An 18,448-nucleotide genomic window follows, 5' to 3' on the forward strand; every position below is an offset into this window, starting at 1 on the left:
AAAATGATCAGTATGGTGTGAATTATGCCATTTTGTTTTCAATCAGTTCTTTTTTTGGTCCTTTTCATATCAGATTACTATACAGTTACTTGTAGGTTATCACATAGAATAAATGTTATTTTATTTGATCTTATCTCGGTGTTCTGGATTTTTCAGGAGTTAAGGGTTAAGGATAAAGTCTTGTAAATTATGTTTAAATACTGAACTCAAAGTAAAAAAAAAAGTGATTGATATTAGCTAGCTAGCTAATCACAAATAAAGGGGGCATAACCCCCCCAATCCCCATTGTTTTGTGTTATACTCCATTAGGGCACACACGATGGAAAACCCTGGATTTTACCCATTTTACAAATAAAATCATGTCAATCCCGTGTGTTGTTGACAGTACAATAGGGAATCTGACAGACAGCGCTCATACAATAGCACTAAAAGCTGAGCTTCTGCTTCTTGTTGGAATTGTCCGTTCCACCTTAAAAATGGTGCGGCAGCTCCGTTCAGTTGCGCATGGACGGATTTCAGGATCGCCTTACGCTCTGCTGCAGAATTTAAGGTGGAACGGAATTTCGATAAGGAGGCTGGGCGACTAGGCGCTGACATTAGCCTCGTAAAAATATCAGGCCATTAAATGAACGACGCGCGTTTCTGAGGGTGGATTTAACCCCATTTAACCCCATGTTAATACTGGGGATTAATAAAATATACAAGGAGGATATTTCGACCCCCAGCTGTGAGAAATGGCAGCTGTGAGCTCTTCAGAGCCGCTGTGTCTCCCGTGTGGGTACAGTTCCAGCTTTAAAGGTAGGAGAGCTTGTGTATCATTTGTCCTAGCGGGGGCTGTATCGCTTTAAATAGCGTTTTAACGTTAAACTGTAGTCGCATTTGTTTATATGCAGTTGAGCTGTACGTGAAAAAGCCCCTGATGCTCATCCAGCTGAGCCCTGAGCAGGTAGCACTGGAGATGCTGAGCCTGTGCAGCCAGCTGGACCTTCTCATCAGGGCTCAGGTCCATCAGGTAATCCATCTGTATCATTCTGAATAAAGATATGAACAGCTCTGGAAAAGAAATACATCTCTGAAGGATTTTAATCATTATAATTCACAGTAAAGTTTATAGTTGGAGAGTGGGGACAGGTAGTAAATGCAATTTTTCAGTGTTCTAAGTAACATAGTTTTCATTTAATTACATATTTACTTTTGTAATCAGGCCAATGTACAAGACACCATGATTAATAATAAAATGTATTTTAAAGTTCTTTTGTGTGCACATTTATACATGTAATTTTCTATGGACTGAAATGGCACCCATTCAGTGGAATGGTCCTTATGTTATTTTCTATTATATGCACAATGGTCAAACACTAATAAAGCTTAATTAGTCCTCCACAGAAGGGGGGTGTTGGCGATTTTTTTTCCATAGACCTGTTTTATGAAATAGTTTTAGACCTACATTATGAAATACTGACAAAAATAATATGGGAGACACTTTTGTGACACAAATAAAAGAGGTTGTTCTTGTATGACCTAAAGATGTCTTTCTCAACCACTCTGCCATATGTACTTATATGTTCCATCACCCAAATAGAGAAGTGCTTCTCATTGGTTGTTTGAGCAGTTCTCTCAACCAATGAGAGGAGCTAACAGCTAACACATTGTTATGATATGCCTCTCAATGACAGAATAAAAAAAACAAATATGCTATATTGCTGTATGCTAAACAGAGAAGATTGCATAAATACAGAGGGCCTATCATAAATGTCCCATAATGCCCCTGCAGGAAACAAATTCAACAACAGTCTGTAGTCTAAATGCTTTAAGCAACATTTGTTTTTATTACTTGACATTGTGCAATTCCCCTTCAATTAAGTTAAATTCACTAATTAGCTGTGTATCTGTCTCTTTGTTCATTTGTCAGTTTCAGGGGCAGCTTAAGCAAGACACAAGCCCTGAAGAATCTGAATCTTTCCAAAAACAAGGTAACGTTCAGACAATTTGCCATATCAAACATGCTACTATAGTAGTTCATGATAGTATAGCAATTTGTATTGACATGCATGACTAACTACAAATGTGCTGCATGTATTTTTTCCATACATACAGGAGCTGAGATTATAGATCAGATGAACCAGTGCCTCGAACACCTGCCTAAACCCGCACCACTGCTAGAGGTAACTGTTCTGGTTGCATAAATATTGTTTTGAACATGTATTTTAACTTTGAAAAGAATAATTTAGATTCTTCTTCTCTTTTAACTAGGATTACTTGGACATCGCCGGGTTGTCTGTTATGTTTCCTCGAGTAGAAGTTTACATTATCCACGGCAGCCCTGTAGATATGCTGGAGCTACCACCTCTGGATGGTGAGGTCCTACAACAATGATAGATCTACAGCTAAAGGCTACAGCTAATTAAACCTAAATGGGGTGTTAGATTTGGGTTTGAGTTTGGAGACCACTGATTACTGAGCCGAAAGGAAAAATGCCAGTTATAATGTATTGATATCATGTATGCAGGGTATTTCCCTCACCTTGGGAAGCTGAACCAGTTGGTGGTTCTGAGTCAGCAGCTAGAAGACGATGTAAAGCACCTAGGGAGCCACAAGTACATCGCTCATCAGCTTGCAGTTATATATGTGAGTTTGCCATATCCACAGAGAATGACTGTGATTTTTTATTGTTTTGTCACACTTTTAAAAAACAGCAAATGCAGCCAAAAACAACCAGTACGATCAAATTAATTACATCTTCAACACTATTAAGAAAAAGAGGAGAACTTGTTTAATGAGCAGGTGTCTATAAACTTAAAAAAAGGTAGAAGTGCATACTTTTTTAAAATATATTTGCTTTGTTTTACAGCAAGTGATAAACTCTCTCAGTGACACATTACCACTGATCACTATAAAGAGGGATATTGAGGCCAACTTTAAGAAGATGAAGATGTCTTTAGTGACAGAGGAGGGGTCCAAGCAAGAGCCGCAGTTGTCAGCCCAGTACATCAACTGGTATGTGTTTGATGGTATTCACATAGTTGGTAAATTAATGGTTTATTTTTGATGAAGAAAGAATAGCACAAATAATTTGTACATTTTTAACATTTTGTGTCTGTATCTCTGAAAAGTTCAGAAATGCAAAAAAAAAAACCTGTCAAGCATGGTGGAGGTAGTTTTGCTATTGATTATACTGCAATGACCAGATTAATGATTATCAGTGATAGTAAGCATGTATTTTACTTATTGGAGGCTTAAAACTTAAAATCTGGGAGAGCGTCATTTAATGTACAGAGTTTTCAGGAGCCTAGTGTCCTCGAGGAGACCAGTCGTTGACTGCAAAGAATTAACAACAGAGGACAAAAACAATGATTTTATTTTTTCTTATGTTAATTTGTCCTATTGTCTTTGAACCGCCACTTGTCACTTGTACACTGCTAAAACAAAAAATCAACCAAAACATCACATGAACCTTCTCAGTCCTCAAATCTGTTTTCTTTATCTACCAAAAATATAATAAATATATCTATTTCAGCAGATCCAAACTGTTGTTAAACATCAGTGTATGACGTGTATCTCTGATCAGTTAGCTTTGACTGCTAGTGTTCTTCACTATGTTAGAATTCTGTGTATTAACTAATGATTTTTATTTTTTGCAGGATATCACAGTTAACACACAACATCATATCAACTGTATCCTCACTCACAGAAGAAGTCTCTGAGGAACTCAGCCCAGTCATGTCATTCGTCTCCAAGTGGTCCTGACAGAACTCTTTCTTAGTCTGTAGGCAGCTTAATAAGTAGGAGGAAATTCATTGTTACTGCTCAGTAGAAATATAACATAGAAGTAACATACTGTTATTTCCAGATAATAAGTTGTTCATAAAAGAGGGGAGCAGAGAGGAAGATCATTCACTACTGTATAATCAGTATTACTTGCACTAGAGTTTAGTTTCATGGTAAGAACCACTTACACCACTGCCCTGAAAAATTCTCTGCAGTCATCTAGACATAACTAGTGACACAGAACAGATTGTGCGAATGACTAGATGCAGCCATGAATCACATATGCTACTGTTAATGATGCCAATATCCTTTTTGTTCTGTTGTTTCTGTTCAGTTATTTATGGTGCTAACAATATTTAACAGTTACATTTCCAATACAATTAAACATCTGTAATTTCACATGAGACTCACTTTCTTCATTTTATGCTCCTTAATCTGATGAATTGACTAAAATAATGAATCTGGGACCTTAATCAGACCTTAATTACAGAATTATATAGACCTATATCCATTATATCCAGCATTCAGATGAAAAGGGGCACATACACTATATAAACAACAACCTGCAAGGGTTTAAGTGTTGAGTGTTAAGCAGAAGCAGTTTACAATAGGAACTGTCAGAATCATTTTATTCTCCTCTTGTTACGGACACGCACCCAACTGGGAAACTCAGGGCTTTTATAAAACAGATCATAATATATATATATTTTTTTAATTTTTCTTCATCTTTGTATTAGTGCTACCTAAACAATTGAATGAAAACAAGTGAATTAAATTTAATTAAAAAGATGAGAAAGCCTAGTATTTTGTCTGACAATTTTTGTTAATGCAGGAAATATTTGCCGAGTAGCATGTTAAAGTTTACAATATATTCTATAGGTTTATTTAATTGTATTATTATTATAACAAAATATATATTTAAATGTAAAAGAGTAAATAACATTCATGGGGAAAAAATGTGATGTAAATTTTAACTAGAATCTGTTAGTTATATTGGTATATGATCATGTTTTTTTTTAAATAAATTCTACAATCACAATGCAAATACAAACAAGGACATCCAAGATAATCATAACAAAATACAACCCAGAAAGGTTTTACAAGCTAAACAAAACATATATACTGACAACATATCTTATTGATCAACCAGCAAATTTAACTAGACAAGGAAAACAAAACTCAAGAAGACTAAAATAGAAAACAGGACCCTAACAAGCAGCATGAGACATGTAACAAACCTGACAAGACTACAGACAGCAAACAAACCAACAAAAGACTAAACGAGGAAGACTTGAAACAAAGGGGCTTGTATACAGGAGGAGGGAACAGGAAACTGGAAACACCTGAGGATCAATCAAGAGTGGGCGGGGTTACAAATAACTAATGACAGGGTGGGGCTAGGGCGGAGACAGCACCAAAACACAACAGTAAGCACATGGCTGGGAAACATATGACAGGTAAACAGAGGGGAGGAGCACAAGGGACCAAATGAGGGAGAAACAAGACAGACATGGGCTAAGCTGTGACAGTGTCATTAGATTTAAAGCAAAGTTGACTTTAGAGACATTACAGTTAAAACCAAAAACAACATATTTGCATTTTATATCTACCCTGTAATTTGCTTTATTAAAACAAGTATTTAGCAAGAGCTTTCCAAAAATATTCTGAGTAAGAACATTCAAAAAACAAAATTAGTAGTTTTTCTGGAGGATTGGAGCTAAATGTACAGTACTGATCTATTTCTATAAATTTAGAAAAAATATAATTACATGGGTAGATATTATGCAGGATTTTTAAATGTACTTCTCTGATTTTATTAAAAAAATAAAAATAAAATAAAAATAAGGGAGTGACCAAGCTTTCCTCCAAGAGATTTCTGTAAAACGTGAATTCCAATATGGTATCCCTTGTGACCTATTTTTTCTTTTGTTATAGAATACTTCCCTAATATGTTTATTAGAACAGTTTTCACTTCTGAAGTCTTAAACATTGCTAGTTTAACCTTGAAGATGGTGTAAAATTGCATATGAGATTCCATCCGCATTACTAAACCTTTATATTTATTTATTATATATATTATATAATATATTATATTTACTTTATATATTAAACTCTTTATATTTTATAGGAAAATAGCATTTATTTATAAAGTCTTTATAAGAATAAATGTCCAGATTCGTCCAACAGGCATCATATGATCATCTGGGCGGGAAATCATCCTCCTGTGACGTGTTTCCGCTGTGCTTGGCGCGGCTGTGCTGCAGTGAGCCGCTGGATGGCGCTGTGCGGACAGAGCTGTGCTCTCCTCCTGTTTCTCACGCCTTCTTCACCCTGCTCACCTCTCTACAGCCTGCTCCTGCTGATCCTCCAAACCCCGGTAAGATCTGCTGCAGGACCCATATACACACTACACACCCACACACACACACTGATTCAGCACTCAGCGGCCGAAAGCACGGATTAACACGTGTGTGTGTGTGTGCGTGTGTGTATGTGTATGTGGCACACAACGCCAGGACTTGTGTTCTATCAGATCCGCCCAGATCATGATCACAGTGTTCCATTGTTACAATGTTATAATGTTAGAGTGTTACATTGTGCAGCGCGAGGAGAGCCAGTGGGGGGGTCTCTGCTGTGTGTATGTGTGTGTGTGTGTTTTGGGTTGAACAATAAAAGAGAGATTGAGCACAGGAGGAAGAGAAGAGTCAGATCCTGAGTGATCAGTACAGTGACCAATCAGATTCTGACTTTCGCTTTACTGACACACGTCTGACCAATGGCTGTAAGGCCTGGTGCTCTGTGAATGCCGAGGTTTCTTCTCTTTGTGTGTGTTTATGTGTGTGTGTTTTGTTTTGGTGTGTTCAGAGTAGCGGTAGTGACTTCCCCAGATTGAACATTAATAAAACATATTTATCATATTTCACAGTTACTGGTGATAATCTCTTTCTTCTCTCTTTCTGTGCTGTGTGTAATAAAAAGTTAATAAAGTGGTTTGATGTTCAGTGCTCTGTGCTCTTGGTAAATATTTATTTTTTACAGTTTTAGAGGAATTTAACTCTAACCCTCACACATATAAACACACACACTGTTAGTGTTCAACAGTTAGTGTTAGTGTTCTACCAAAATATGGCCAAAAGCTCTGTAAAACCCTCACAAATATTTAATTATTATTATCTATTTAATTTTTTCCCAATTTATGAGGCCAATTCTCCAACCTATTCAGCCGCTACTCAGTTTTATATCCCCTATCACTAGTGATGCCACAACACCAGGAGGGTGAAGACTAGCACATGCCTCCTCCGACACATGTGAAGTCAGACTCTGGCTCTTTTCAAACTGCTGCTGATGCAGCATTGCCAAGTAGCATCACAGTGCGCTCGGAGGAAAACGCAGCGACTCGGTTCTGATACATCAGCTCACAGACGCAGCCTTGTGCTGATCGACATCACCCTAGAAGTGATGAGGGGAAAAAGCGCCATCTACCCACCCAGAAAGAGCTGTCCAGTGTAAAGTTTCTGCAGTCTGTGATGGTTTTTGGGTGTCATACCATCTATTTGTCATTAGGAACTCCCTCATTAGGAACATGATACATTTGTAATGCCCAGAATTTAATGAACTTAAAATAGGTGTTAAAATGCTGTTTGTTTCTGTTCAGTGAAAGAGACACCAGAGACCAGAGTAACAAGATGATATGAGAAGAGATGATAGCAGAACCAACATTATTGTCCAGATCAGTCCAAAAGTAAGATAACCATATTACACACTTATGCTAACACAATGCTCTTCTTAAAATACAACATATTCTTTTAAATCTCAAGCTAAAATGTTTTCTTAGTAATTAACAGTTTATTATACTGTAATCCTCTTTTTAAAGGGAGAACTCCACTGTTGATGTCTCTTCCTGTACATCTGCGAATCACACCTCTGGTGTGAGAAATGAGAACAGACAGAAGAATGTGGTAAGATGTGTTGCTACGCTCTGCTCATCTTTGGGTTAACCTATACAGTGTGTAAGCCTGGCGAGACATTTCCTCTATTTAAAGTGTTTGTAATGTTTAATTTTTCACAATGCACATAAAGTTCTGGAAATAATTAAGAGACCTTTTCAGTTTCTGAATCAGTTTCTCTGAATTTGCTATTTATAGGTATATGTTTGAGAAAAATGAACATTGTTGTTTTATTGAACATTGTTGTTATTTGCAAAAAAATGAGAAATGGCTGAAATAACAAAAAAGATGCCAATAAACAAAACAAGTTCATATATAAAGTTTTAAGAGTTCAGAAATCAATATTTAGCGGAATAACCCTGGTTTTTAATCACAGTTTTCATGCATCTTGGCATGTTCTCCTCCACCAGTTTTACACACTGCTATTGGATAACTTTATGCCTTTATATCTGGTGCAAAAAAATTTAAGTTTGGTTTAATGGCTTGTGATCATCCATCTTCCTCTTGATTATATTTCAGAGGTTTTCAATTTGGTAAAATTAAAGAAACTCATAATTTTTAAGTGGTTTATTTTTTCAGAGCTGCATATTAGAATTTTACTAGTGAACAGTGTCATAAACAAAATGCCTGTGCTGTAATTTGCACTGTGTTTTCCCTTATTTACCCTAATTAACCCTGTGTATTTTATGTGCAGAGAGGGAAGAGGAAAGCCAGAGAAGGCTCAGAGAATGCTAAGCGCAAGCATTCCAAGTCCAGCAATGGCAGTTTGGGCAGAGCAGAGAATGAGCAGCTCAAAAACAGAGACATTGAGGCTCTTACACTGTTTGAGGTGGTCACCATGGGCAGGAGTGCCATGCAGGTAGGAAAACATTAGCATCACCAGTTAGCCATTAGCCAGCTCAATTGTGGACTTCATAAAAAATGTCCTCAGGCCAAATTGTATTAATAAAAATATGCATTTTATTTATTTATGTATTTATTTTCATTTTATTTTCTTTGGGTTATCTTCTTCTATTAGGCCTACTAAGTAAACTTTTGATCAAAATGCATTTTTGGCAGGGCTGGTAAATTTATAATAGTAGTTAATCTTAAAGACATATTTGTGTTGCCTAAGATCTTCTGAAGTCGATAGGTCAATAAAGAAATGTCATATGTCTCCCGTTTGCATGCATGCCTGTCACACAGTAGTATCGATGCAAACATTTACACTCATGACTCCTGTATCTACTGTAACTGTAGATTAATCCTTATTCTATTTCTAAACAATCTGTGTTGAACCTCCTCCAAAGGCAGTGGTGGACGACTGGATCGAGGCCTATATTATTGACAGAGAACCAGCCCTGCTGGACCTCATCAGCTTCTTCATCCAGTGTTCAGGGTGCAAAGGTAAGCCATCCAAAGGTATATATAGTCAATATAGTACTTATATTTTTGTGTGGTTTTAGGGCTCATATATTTGTTTCCTCTAATTTGTTAGAGAAATATCCTGCACACTTGCTGATAGTTTGAATTCCGCTTCCTCTAGGGGTCGTAACTGCTGAGATGTTTCAGAGTAAGGAGGATACTGATGTCATGAGCAAGATGGTGGAGGACCTGGATGAGGTATGAGCTGATTTCTTAGCTCTGTCTTGTTTGAATGTTGTTTCCTAAATTTCCTTCGGGATACATAAAGTATCTATCTATCTATCTATCTATCTATCTATCTATCTATGTAAATTAATGTATTCTTTGTAAAGTGACTGCTCTTTGAATACCTAATTACAGAGCTCAGGTTTACAGTACAAGAAGTTCCTGGCGTTCCCATGGATATTGACGGTCACGTGGCCCATGGACATTGTGAGTATGGAACTGTCTGTTTTTCTTAGAACTTTACATGTTTGGACACTTTGTGGCAAAGTTGCTGTAATTTCAAAATGCTTCCTCTTTAATAATTCCAATAACAGTAGATTATGGAATGGTGCCATCCTGTTAAGGTACTACCCTGTGCTTTAGTGAGGGATTTAGAACCACCATTTTTTTCACTAATGTTTGTAAAGGTAGACAGCATGTCACCTGTGTCAGTGAGACTGAATTGTTTCAGCACCCATTCTTTATAATGACTTTCTATATAATCTCTTTCATTCAGGGTACATCTCAATAGAATGAAAAAGTTGAAAAGTTATTGAAAAGTTATTTTATTTAAGTAATTCAGTTCAAAATGTGAAACTCATATATTATATACATGTATTAGACAAATAGCATTTAATTCTTTTATTGTTGATGATTATGTCTAAATATGACTAAATCCTGCTGGAGAATGAAATCCACATCTCCGTAAAAGTTGTCAGCAGAGGGAAGCATGAAGTTCTGTAAGTTTTTCCAGCAGGACCTGGCACACTGCCCACATTGCCAAAAATACCAATTGGTCTTATATAATATTCAAATTTTCTGAGACACTTTATATATATATATATATATATATATATATATATATATATATATATATATATATATATATATGTTTTAATATATGTTTCGATCTATCCAAAATGACCATACCTTTCTCCCCCTGATTTTTCCTCTATCACTCAGGAGAGTGGTGAGTATCCTCTGGTAATGTCCGGCCTGTACTGGAAGAAGTTCCGCTCGCACTTCTGCGAGTTTGTCTCGGTGCTTGTCGCTCAGTGTCAGTACAGCATTATCTTCGACAACTACCTCCTGAACACGCTCATCTCTTTACTGACTGAACTCTCAGCTTCATGTGTGCGCGCCTTTAGGCACACCTGTACGCTGGCAGGTAAGATGTTTGACATGCAGGTTATAAAATATATATAATTATATAAGATTTTATATACTATTTAGCTTTTATACTGTTGTTCTGTCTGCTCCTCTCTCTGTTCTGCTGTCCTCCTGTCCTTCTTCAGCTGTGAAGTTGCTCAGTGCTCTGGTGAACGTGGCGCTCAGCCTCAGCATCAACGTGGATAACAGCCAGAGACTGTATGAGGTGGAGCTGGCTAAGACCTCCAGCAAACGAGCCTTACCACGCCTGGAGAAGATTCAGAGGAAGATCAGTGAGGTGAGGGCCTGAGTCTGATTAGATTCTTCTAAGTAGAACATTTATCATTGAGGACAGATCTGCACACTCTTGGTTTAAATTTGATTTTAATCTCAGTGTCTTCATGAGGGATAGTCACCTGGAACAGTTTTCTCAGCATCTTGAAGGAGTTCCTGGAGGTGCTGAACAATAGTTGCTCACACTGAGCCTTTTTTTGCTAGATTTTTGCCACGTATCTCACAATTTTTGAGCTTGCATACAGTTTTTTGTTTGAATGAACATTTCCCATAGAAATCAATGGATTGAAGTCATTGCAGTCTTCTTATATTGAAACACATTGGTACGCATACACTAGTAAGTCCCAACCAACCACATGAGGTCCCACAGCAACCACTTGGCAACATATGAGCAGTCACCTTGTATATCATAACCTCATAACATCTGCCTAGCAACCACCTACTGTAGCATTCACCGTGCAGTACAATATCTATTAGCCATTTACCAAAACCATTGCAACCCTAAAAAGAAAGATCATAGAAACAAGCTGCAGCACCTAACATAGCACCCAAAAACCAAACAACATAATGTTTTTACATTTTTGTAAAGTATGCTAATTGCTAACTTGCTAATTGTTGTCAGTTAATCCAGTTCTGTTCTGTTTTTGTGTTTTTTTTTAGTTGCAGGACAGGAAGCTTGAAACAGAAGACATGGTGGATGCTATCTTTAAAGGAGTCTTTCTGAAAAGATACAGGTAGTTATCTTACTTTGTATTTCCTTAAATCCTTAAATCACCATGTTCTTCTCTCTCATGTGCCCTTGGTGCTTTAACCTTTTAACCTTTAACTTCTTTTCGCTCTGGTAGAGATGTGATTCCTGAAATCAGGGCGATCTGTATGGAGGAGCTGACCGTGTGGATGAAGCTCTACAGTCCTGTGTTCCTCAACGACACCTACTTGAAATATGTTGGATGGATGATGCATGACAAGGTCAGTGATGCACATTCTGTTCTGAAATCTGATACTGACTGCTTTTGGAATTTCAGCTTATATATAAGCTGATATTTCAGCTGTTTGAAAAGCTGCAGTTGTGCAGGTGTTTGTATAGTTTGTGCTAGTTGTATATGATGTATTGTTAGAGATTTAATTCATTTCATGAATATTAGATGATAATACAAAACAGAGACTAATTTTACTACAGCATTGCTTCAACAGTTCCTCCATATCTAAAATTACTGTCAACTGCAATTAATACAAAAGAATACAAAACACAATACTGTACAAACAGAAGATAACTAAGCTTATCCAATGCAAACAACTCTTTAAATAATAAGTCAGGATAATATATATATATATATATATATATATATATATATATATATATATATATATATGCTATATAAGGTAGATAAGGAAGATATAAGGAAGATATGTGCTCTGTGGGCTCTGTTTCTAGCTTTCAGTGTTTTTATACAGTTATTAGAAGTTACCAGCTATTAGTCATAGAGTAATTACTAGGGCTGGGCAATAATGAAAAACAAGCTGTCTAAATGAGTGCTGTTTGTAGTACAGGCAGGGAGTAAGTTTAAATTTTTACACTATACTCACATAAATTAAGTTTTTTTTATACAAAAGGCTTTGGTGGAACCGAAATGCAATTACATCATGAAGCCTTTGCGTAAAGCTTTCAGCATTTATTTACTCTGTTTTTAATTGCTGTTTTACAGTTGAAAGGTACAAGCTGTACAGGGCTATGATAGTATGTTTACTAATATATGATGTATTGTGATTTGTTGGTCTGTCTACTGGGGCATTAGGTGTTAAAATGTTCAACAAATAATACGAAATTAAAGTTTTCAAATTGCTTTTTTTGTTTTACAAAAAAAATGTGAAAAAAAAATTGATTAGTTTTAGTTTTATTTCAAAAAAGTCACTTTAGTGCCACTGAAATGGAATCGAAACATGCAGCCCTTCCATAAAGCTTCACCAGCTTCATCGGAATAAAACACGTTCATGCATTAAAAAACAAATTTCAAAAAATGTAAAACTTCTTTGGAGTGAAAGGATATTTAGTATGAGCTTTTTTCTGCTTGTTTCACAGCAACCGGATGTGCGCTTGAAGTGCGTGCTGGGTCTCCAGGGGCTCTATCAGGATGTTCATCTCAGCTCCAAAATGGACCTTTTCACCAGTCGATTTAAGGTAGCATCTGCTTATACGCAGAATAATTAATCACTAAGTATTTTTAGACAGAAAAAGAGCTTCTCTCTCTGAGCGACTCCACAATGCCCTGGAAAAGTATTGCCCATTATTCCATTCTCTGTCAACAAAGTGGGAGTTGTGATGATTCTGCCTCTGGCCACAGTTGAAACGAGCCAGCTTTCTGTCTCTAACTGGGCCTAAGTTTCAGTTTTTGGGAAAGGTTGTGTGTTAGAGCAGCGTGTGTTGACTCCAGGGGGACGGTGGAAGATGCTTTTTCTGACTGACAGGTGCTGAAGCCCCTCAGGTTTTGCCCAAGGCTCAGCATCTCTCACACAGGGCCAGTCACCGCCCTCGGGGGTCTCCTCCACCGCTTCAGTACCGCTAGCCAGAAAGCCTTTAGTGGCAAACAGATTGGCACAGTTCAGATTTAAGAAAACATTACGTCCTCCTAATGAGTGTAAATCACATGCGTTTTAGATGAGATTGCTCTCAGAGAGGCTAGTTAAAGTGTTTAGAGAAGGCTGGCTGAGTGTGTTTGTGTGTGTGTGTGTGTTTACAGGAGAGAATGATCTCCATGACTCTGGATAAGGACCATGAGGTAGCAGTGCAGGCCATGAGGCTGCTGATGGTCATCTCCCAGTGGGTCACTCTCAGTCTTTCTCTCCAAACATTCTCCTCTCCTCTTTACCTCAAACACTGCTTAGTTCTTGTGAGGCTGCCTAACTCACCAAACTTAGCTTCGGTTGCTTTGATAGGATTGTTTATGTTAACATTTAATAGTAGTAATTTTATAATAATAATAATAATAATAGAAATAATAATAATAGAAATAATAATAATAGTAATAATAATAATAAGAAGAAGAAGAATTATTATTATTAACAACAACAAGAACAACAACTAATAATAACAACAATAATAATGATAATAATAATACAATTTATATGTGTATTGTATATATGTAAGTAATTAGGATTTATGCCACAGGGCATGGTGAATTATTCTAGTATGGTATATTTTTTGTGTCTAAAGTTTCTGGAATGTATACTGCAATATAAAGCCAATACATTAGAACCACATAAGTAACAGAAATGGTAGATCATTACTAATCACATTAATTGATGCAATAAAAAAAACAGAAAAAACTTAAAACAAACTGTGCATTTCCAAGTTCAGGAATTTCCCCACTTTAACAAAAGTTGTTAAAGTGGGGAAATTAAAAAGTATAGTTACAAAAGCCTTTTTCACTTTTAAACTAATGAAATTTTGGCAGTCATTGAGTCCAGGTTGTTTAAAAAACTATTTAAAATTATTTTGTTTTACTTTGACTTCCATTCAAAGTAGATCAGATTTTTTCCCCTCTCCTGTTGTGTTTTGTGAGGTGATGATTTATTAGGAAAAATATTAATAATTCTTTAGATCAGCGATTCTCAACTAGTTGGTCAGAACCAAAAAGTGGATCGCGGACAAGTTCTGGGCTGGTTGTGGACAGCTTGAAAAAAATAGATGTATAATTATAAAAAAAACTAATGCTCATCTGATCAATTCAGCATACATGTATAATTCATACTGTCCAATACCTTTCTCACCCTTTCCTTGTGTTTTGTCAGATCATGTGATGATGTGCTGAGCCAGGACGACTATAAACACTTGTTCCAGTTTGTGTACTCTTCTCACCGGCCGCTTGCAGCCACTGCAGGGGAATTCCTCTACTCCAAGTAAGTGCAGATGTATGATTGTTGCCGTCACAGCTAAACTTTCCTTATGTCAATTATTTTATGTAACGCTGCAACTTCTTATACAATTTATTTCGAATGGATGGCTCATAGTTACTATTTTTATTTTTATCTTATTCTCAAAGGCTGCTAAGTAACCCTGCAGTGCTTCAGTTAAAGGAAGGAGCATCAGAGGAGGACAAACACAGAGCACTGACCCTCGCCAGAGTCCGAGCACTTATAAACTTCTACACTGAAAACCAGGTAACATCTGAGGGAGCAGTATCTGATGTCTTGGAGTCTGTAGAATATGTATGTTTAGGATATTGTATTGGCAAGAATTTAATTATATGCTACACCAAGTTGCGATACAAAATAATGTATTGGGCCAAGTGCTGCCACTATGATTGGGAGATCGCTGATTCGAATCCTGGTCATGCAGCTTGCCATCAGCTGCTGGAGCCCTGAGAGAGCACAATTGTTCTTGCTCTGTCTGGGTGGGTACAGTAGATGGCGCTCTTTCCTCCATCACTCCTAGGGTGATGTAGATCAGCACAAGACATCTGTGAGCTGTTGTAATGGAAACGAGTAGCTGCGCAATGCTGCATCAGCATCAGTTCAAAAAGAGGCAGAGTCTGATTTTACTTGTGTCAAAGGAGGCATGTGGTAGTCTTCACCCGCATCACCAGTGATGAGGGATATACAACTGCGTAGCAGCTGATTGGGTGGGACAGTTGGCCTAGCTAAATTAAGAGAAAATAAAAAAAATCACTACCATGTTTTTAAAAATCAATATAGTACTGCAAAACAAAATATTGTGATCCTCTAATGTGCTTGCTATGTCTGTTGCATGGTCTGTTGTGCAGCTTCACCAGCATGTGCTGTATGTTGTGGACAGTCTGTGGGACAGTGCTGGTGATTTCCTGAAGGACTGGGCCTCACTGACCTCTCTGTTGACTTCCCAGTCTTTTTCACCAGAGCAAGGCTAGTATATACCCTCCCTTTTCCTGTTCCAGTCTCACTAAAGTCTCTACAGTTTTTTCTTTATGTATGAAAATAGACAAGAAAATAGATCACTATTAGTTCATTAAGTTCATAGTTTATTAATAGTGCACCTTATAGTCCGCAAATTACGATAATACTTAATATACAGTACTCTCCTCAAAGTGTGTTGAGTTCCTTCAAGCCTGTTTGAATATAAGTGTTTTTTTGGTGTTGGTAAATCTAGTTAAATCTAGTTGGAATCGTTAATTGAAACACTTTACTTTTTCTTTTCTTTAAAGAAGAATGGCTCTCCCCCTCTCACCATCACATATATGTGAAATTTGGAAGTTTATCTATATGTGCTTTGGCATTAATGTCCATGAGTCTGCACTTCATAATTCACTGTATGTATGTATATATATGTGTTCTGCAGCTTTGAACAGTGCTGATGAGACCCTGCTGATTGAGATTCTTTTGGCATCAGTCAGACAGGCTGCTGAAGGACCTCCACTAGCAGGAAGAAGCACAGGCAAGAAGGTTGGCTTTCTCTCTTTTGCTTTTATCTTCTCTAAATATCCCCACCTAAATGGAGAACACACCACAGGAGCCAATTGTGATTTCTATGTATTTTAAGTTCTGCTAATGATATAAAATAAAAATACACTATATTGCTAAAAGTATCATGTGCTTTGTGTTTATTTTCAAGGTGATCAGCACTAAAGAGAAGAGACTGCAGACTGATGACTGTACGAAGCTTACAGAACATTTCCTAAAGGTGCTACCTGAGCTGTTATCCAAGGTGATGAATGCTGTTTATCTATAGGTTTATAAAATTGTAAGTCTTACATTACATGTGGTCTGATAAGTTTGGTTGATTTTCAGTATTTAGAAGATGCTGGAAAACTGACCTCCTTCCTCAAAATACCTCAGTACTTCCAAATGGACTCCTGCGGGGATGAAAACACGGACGTGAGTCTTGTTTTACTATATACATGTAAACTTTCTAACTTTTTGAGATGAGTTTTTTTGCCAGTTTCTTATTATGTATTATTATTATTATTATAAAAATAAAAACATTAAGCCTTTAAATTTGTGACTTATAAGACGAAATATTCAATATCTCACAAACAAGAATACATCTGACATTTTTGTAAATATTTTATTATAATATATTTTTATGGGAACAACAGTTGGATACATGCTTGTCCAGTCCATTTAAAATGTCACAGTACATGTTGGAATTCAGCTCCCAAGCACTCCTACAGCCCCAGACCATGATGCTACCACCACCATGTTTGATTGTAAGCAAGGGACAGTTTATTTTGCTATACAAGCTGACTGCTTTACATTGTCTTAAAGTGTCATATCTTCAGTGTCGTCCCATGAAAAGGTATAATATAATATTTATAAAGATATGAGAGGTGTACTCACTTTTGTCAGATACTGTAGACTTCACTGCTGAAGAACTATCTCCTGCTGGGAAGTGTGTGACAGTGTTTTGTTTGGCTGTTAGTCTCTACAGGCATTGCTGGCTGGGCTGGATGCTGCGGTGAGCAGACACTCAGAGGCAGGTCTGCTGGAAGCGGCTGCCCGCTCGTACCACGCCCTCTGTGCTGAAGACTCACGCTGGCAACATCTGACAGCGTCCGCCATGGACCAACTCATTCAGCGCTGGACACATACACTGGAAACATGCTTAGAAGAAGCGCTGAGTGTGAGTACGACAAACACTCAGTAGAACCTGTCCTGTGGCAAATCCAGAGACTTTTTCTTAGTAAGCAGATTAATTAATTAAACACAAGTGAAATTTGTGTTTTAAAGGTATGGGTTAAGCAGTGGCAACGAGCTGGCAATCATCACTTAACTTCAAATGTAGCCAATCATCCAAGATCTGTTTGGACCTGTTTAAAGTACTTCTTTATTTTGTTGTCCTGAAGCTTAAGTCAGAAGGGCAGTTTCGCTTAAATAAAAGGAGTATACTTGATACTTGGGTCAGATCGAGACTAGTTCACGTTCTTACCACGTTCTTACCGCTTCAGAGTTCATTTGGGACCGGACCGACATCACATTCTTAAGCTGGTCTCGGTCTGGTTGTTTTGATCTGCATTTGAGTGTGATGACTGTTTTCACACCTGCTCAATCAAACCACACTAAGGGTACAAACGAACTGGATCAAATAGTGCTGGAGTGAAAACGCCCTGAGTGGACATTACCCACTTTATATATACACTATAGATGTTCTTCTATACGGTAATACTGTACATCTAACTCCTCTGTTCTTCTCCTTGTGTTCAGGATGGAGTGTTTGTAGCAGATGAAGAAAGAAAAGTAGGAATTCTAACTGCTCTGAAGAAACTAACTGCTTTCAACAAGTGAGAGTGAATCACTACATTTAATACGTTTTAAATACGATTTTTCAGTTAATTTTCACTTATCTGATGTTTCTCACACCCTGTTTATTTCTCTGTATCTCTCAGTGCTCAGGACCTGTCGAAGTGGGGGATATATGAGGTGGTCTCCAGGCTGCTTGTGTTTGAAGTACAGCATGGTGGCTTGCCAGTAGAGGTAATAATAGAGGTAGCGCTGGCTGTAACAGCGGTCAGTTTCCCTCAGTGCACTGTAACACTGGAACTGACTGGTTCTGTCTGTGCTGCTTGCAGATGAGCACCGAGGCTCTGCGCTGTGTCTGCTGCTGCATCCTGTGGAACCTCAACATGTTCGGAGAGACGTCGACCTCTAGGGTGAGGCGGCAGTCGCATCCTTTGCGTGCAGTAAAAAATCTCCAGCTGCTGGCATCTGATGCA

At 37.5% G+C, this 18,448-nt stretch overlaps 2 protein-coding genes across 2 annotated transcripts in view; both read left to right on the top strand.

The window, feature by feature from the left end:
• Positions 1-526: 526 nt before the first annotated feature.
• On the top strand, positions 527-4,167 carry si:ch211-218d20.15 (uncharacterized). The gene is made up of 8 exons (XM_007227855.4): positions 527-798; positions 894-1,012; positions 1,913-1,973; positions 2,098-2,165; positions 2,254-2,356; positions 2,510-2,628; positions 2,852-2,997; positions 3,642-4,167. The coding sequence occupies exons 1-8, from the start codon at positions 735-737 to the stop codon at positions 3,745-3,747; spliced, it is 786 nt and encodes a 261-aa protein (XP_007227917.2). The 5' UTR covers positions 527-734; the 3' UTR covers positions 3,748-4,167.
• A 1,853-nt stretch (positions 4,168-6,020) lies between these two features.
• Positions 6,021-18,448, top strand: part of si:ch211-269e2.1 (cohesin subunit SA-2) — a 30,115-nt gene continuing 17,687 nt past the window's right edge. The window contains exons 1-23 of the mRNA XM_007227856.3: positions 6,021-6,145; positions 7,424-7,510; positions 7,643-7,727; positions 8,410-8,574; positions 9,005-9,101; positions 9,241-9,317; positions 9,480-9,551; positions 10,287-10,491; positions 10,619-10,770; positions 11,427-11,500; positions 11,612-11,735; positions 12,847-12,945; positions 13,505-13,584; positions 14,556-14,663; positions 14,807-14,924; positions 15,527-15,644; positions 16,078-16,181; positions 16,351-16,443; positions 16,527-16,613; positions 17,158-17,358; positions 17,940-18,016; positions 18,122-18,209; positions 18,305-18,385. Of these exons, the coding sequence (XP_007227918.3) occupies positions 7,470-7,510; positions 7,643-7,727; positions 8,410-8,574; positions 9,005-9,101; positions 9,241-9,317; positions 9,480-9,551; positions 10,287-10,491; positions 10,619-10,770; positions 11,427-11,500; positions 11,612-11,735; positions 12,847-12,945; positions 13,505-13,584; positions 14,556-14,663; positions 14,807-14,924; positions 15,527-15,644; positions 16,078-16,181; positions 16,351-16,443; positions 16,527-16,613; positions 17,158-17,358; positions 17,940-18,016; positions 18,122-18,209; positions 18,305-18,385 (2,346 nt within the window). The 5' untranslated portion in view covers positions 6,021-6,145; positions 7,424-7,469. The remainder of the gene's footprint in view (positions 6,146-7,423; positions 7,511-7,642; positions 7,728-8,409; positions 8,575-9,004; positions 9,102-9,240; positions 9,318-9,479; positions 9,552-10,286; positions 10,492-10,618; positions 10,771-11,426; positions 11,501-11,611; positions 11,736-12,846; positions 12,946-13,504; positions 13,585-14,555; positions 14,664-14,806; positions 14,925-15,526; positions 15,645-16,077; positions 16,182-16,350; positions 16,444-16,526; positions 16,614-17,157; positions 17,359-17,939; positions 18,017-18,121; positions 18,210-18,304; positions 18,386-18,448) is intronic.

Source organism: Astyanax mexicanus, chromosome 11 (genome assembly GCF_023375975.1).
Source record: "Astyanax mexicanus isolate ESR-SI-001 chromosome 11, AstMex3_surface, whole genome shotgun sequence".
Taxonomy (NCBI): domain Eukaryota; kingdom Metazoa; phylum Chordata; class Actinopteri; order Characiformes; family Acestrorhamphidae; genus Astyanax; species Astyanax mexicanus.

Excerpts from the sequence above, each read along its gene's own strand:
- si:ch211-218d20.15 (XM_007227855.4), top strand. The coding sequence starts at position 735 with ATGGCAGCTGTGAGCTCTTCAGAGCCGCTGTGTCTCCCGTGTGGGTAC. Across the intron at positions 2,357-2,509 it reads GGAGCTACCACCTCTGGATG|GGTATTTCCCTCACCTTGGG; the intron begins GTGAGGTCCTAC and ends TCATGTATGCAG. Across the intron at positions 2,998-3,641 it reads TCAGCCCAGTACATCAACTG|GATATCACAGTTAACACACA; the intron begins GTATGTGTTTGA and ends TATTTTTTGCAG.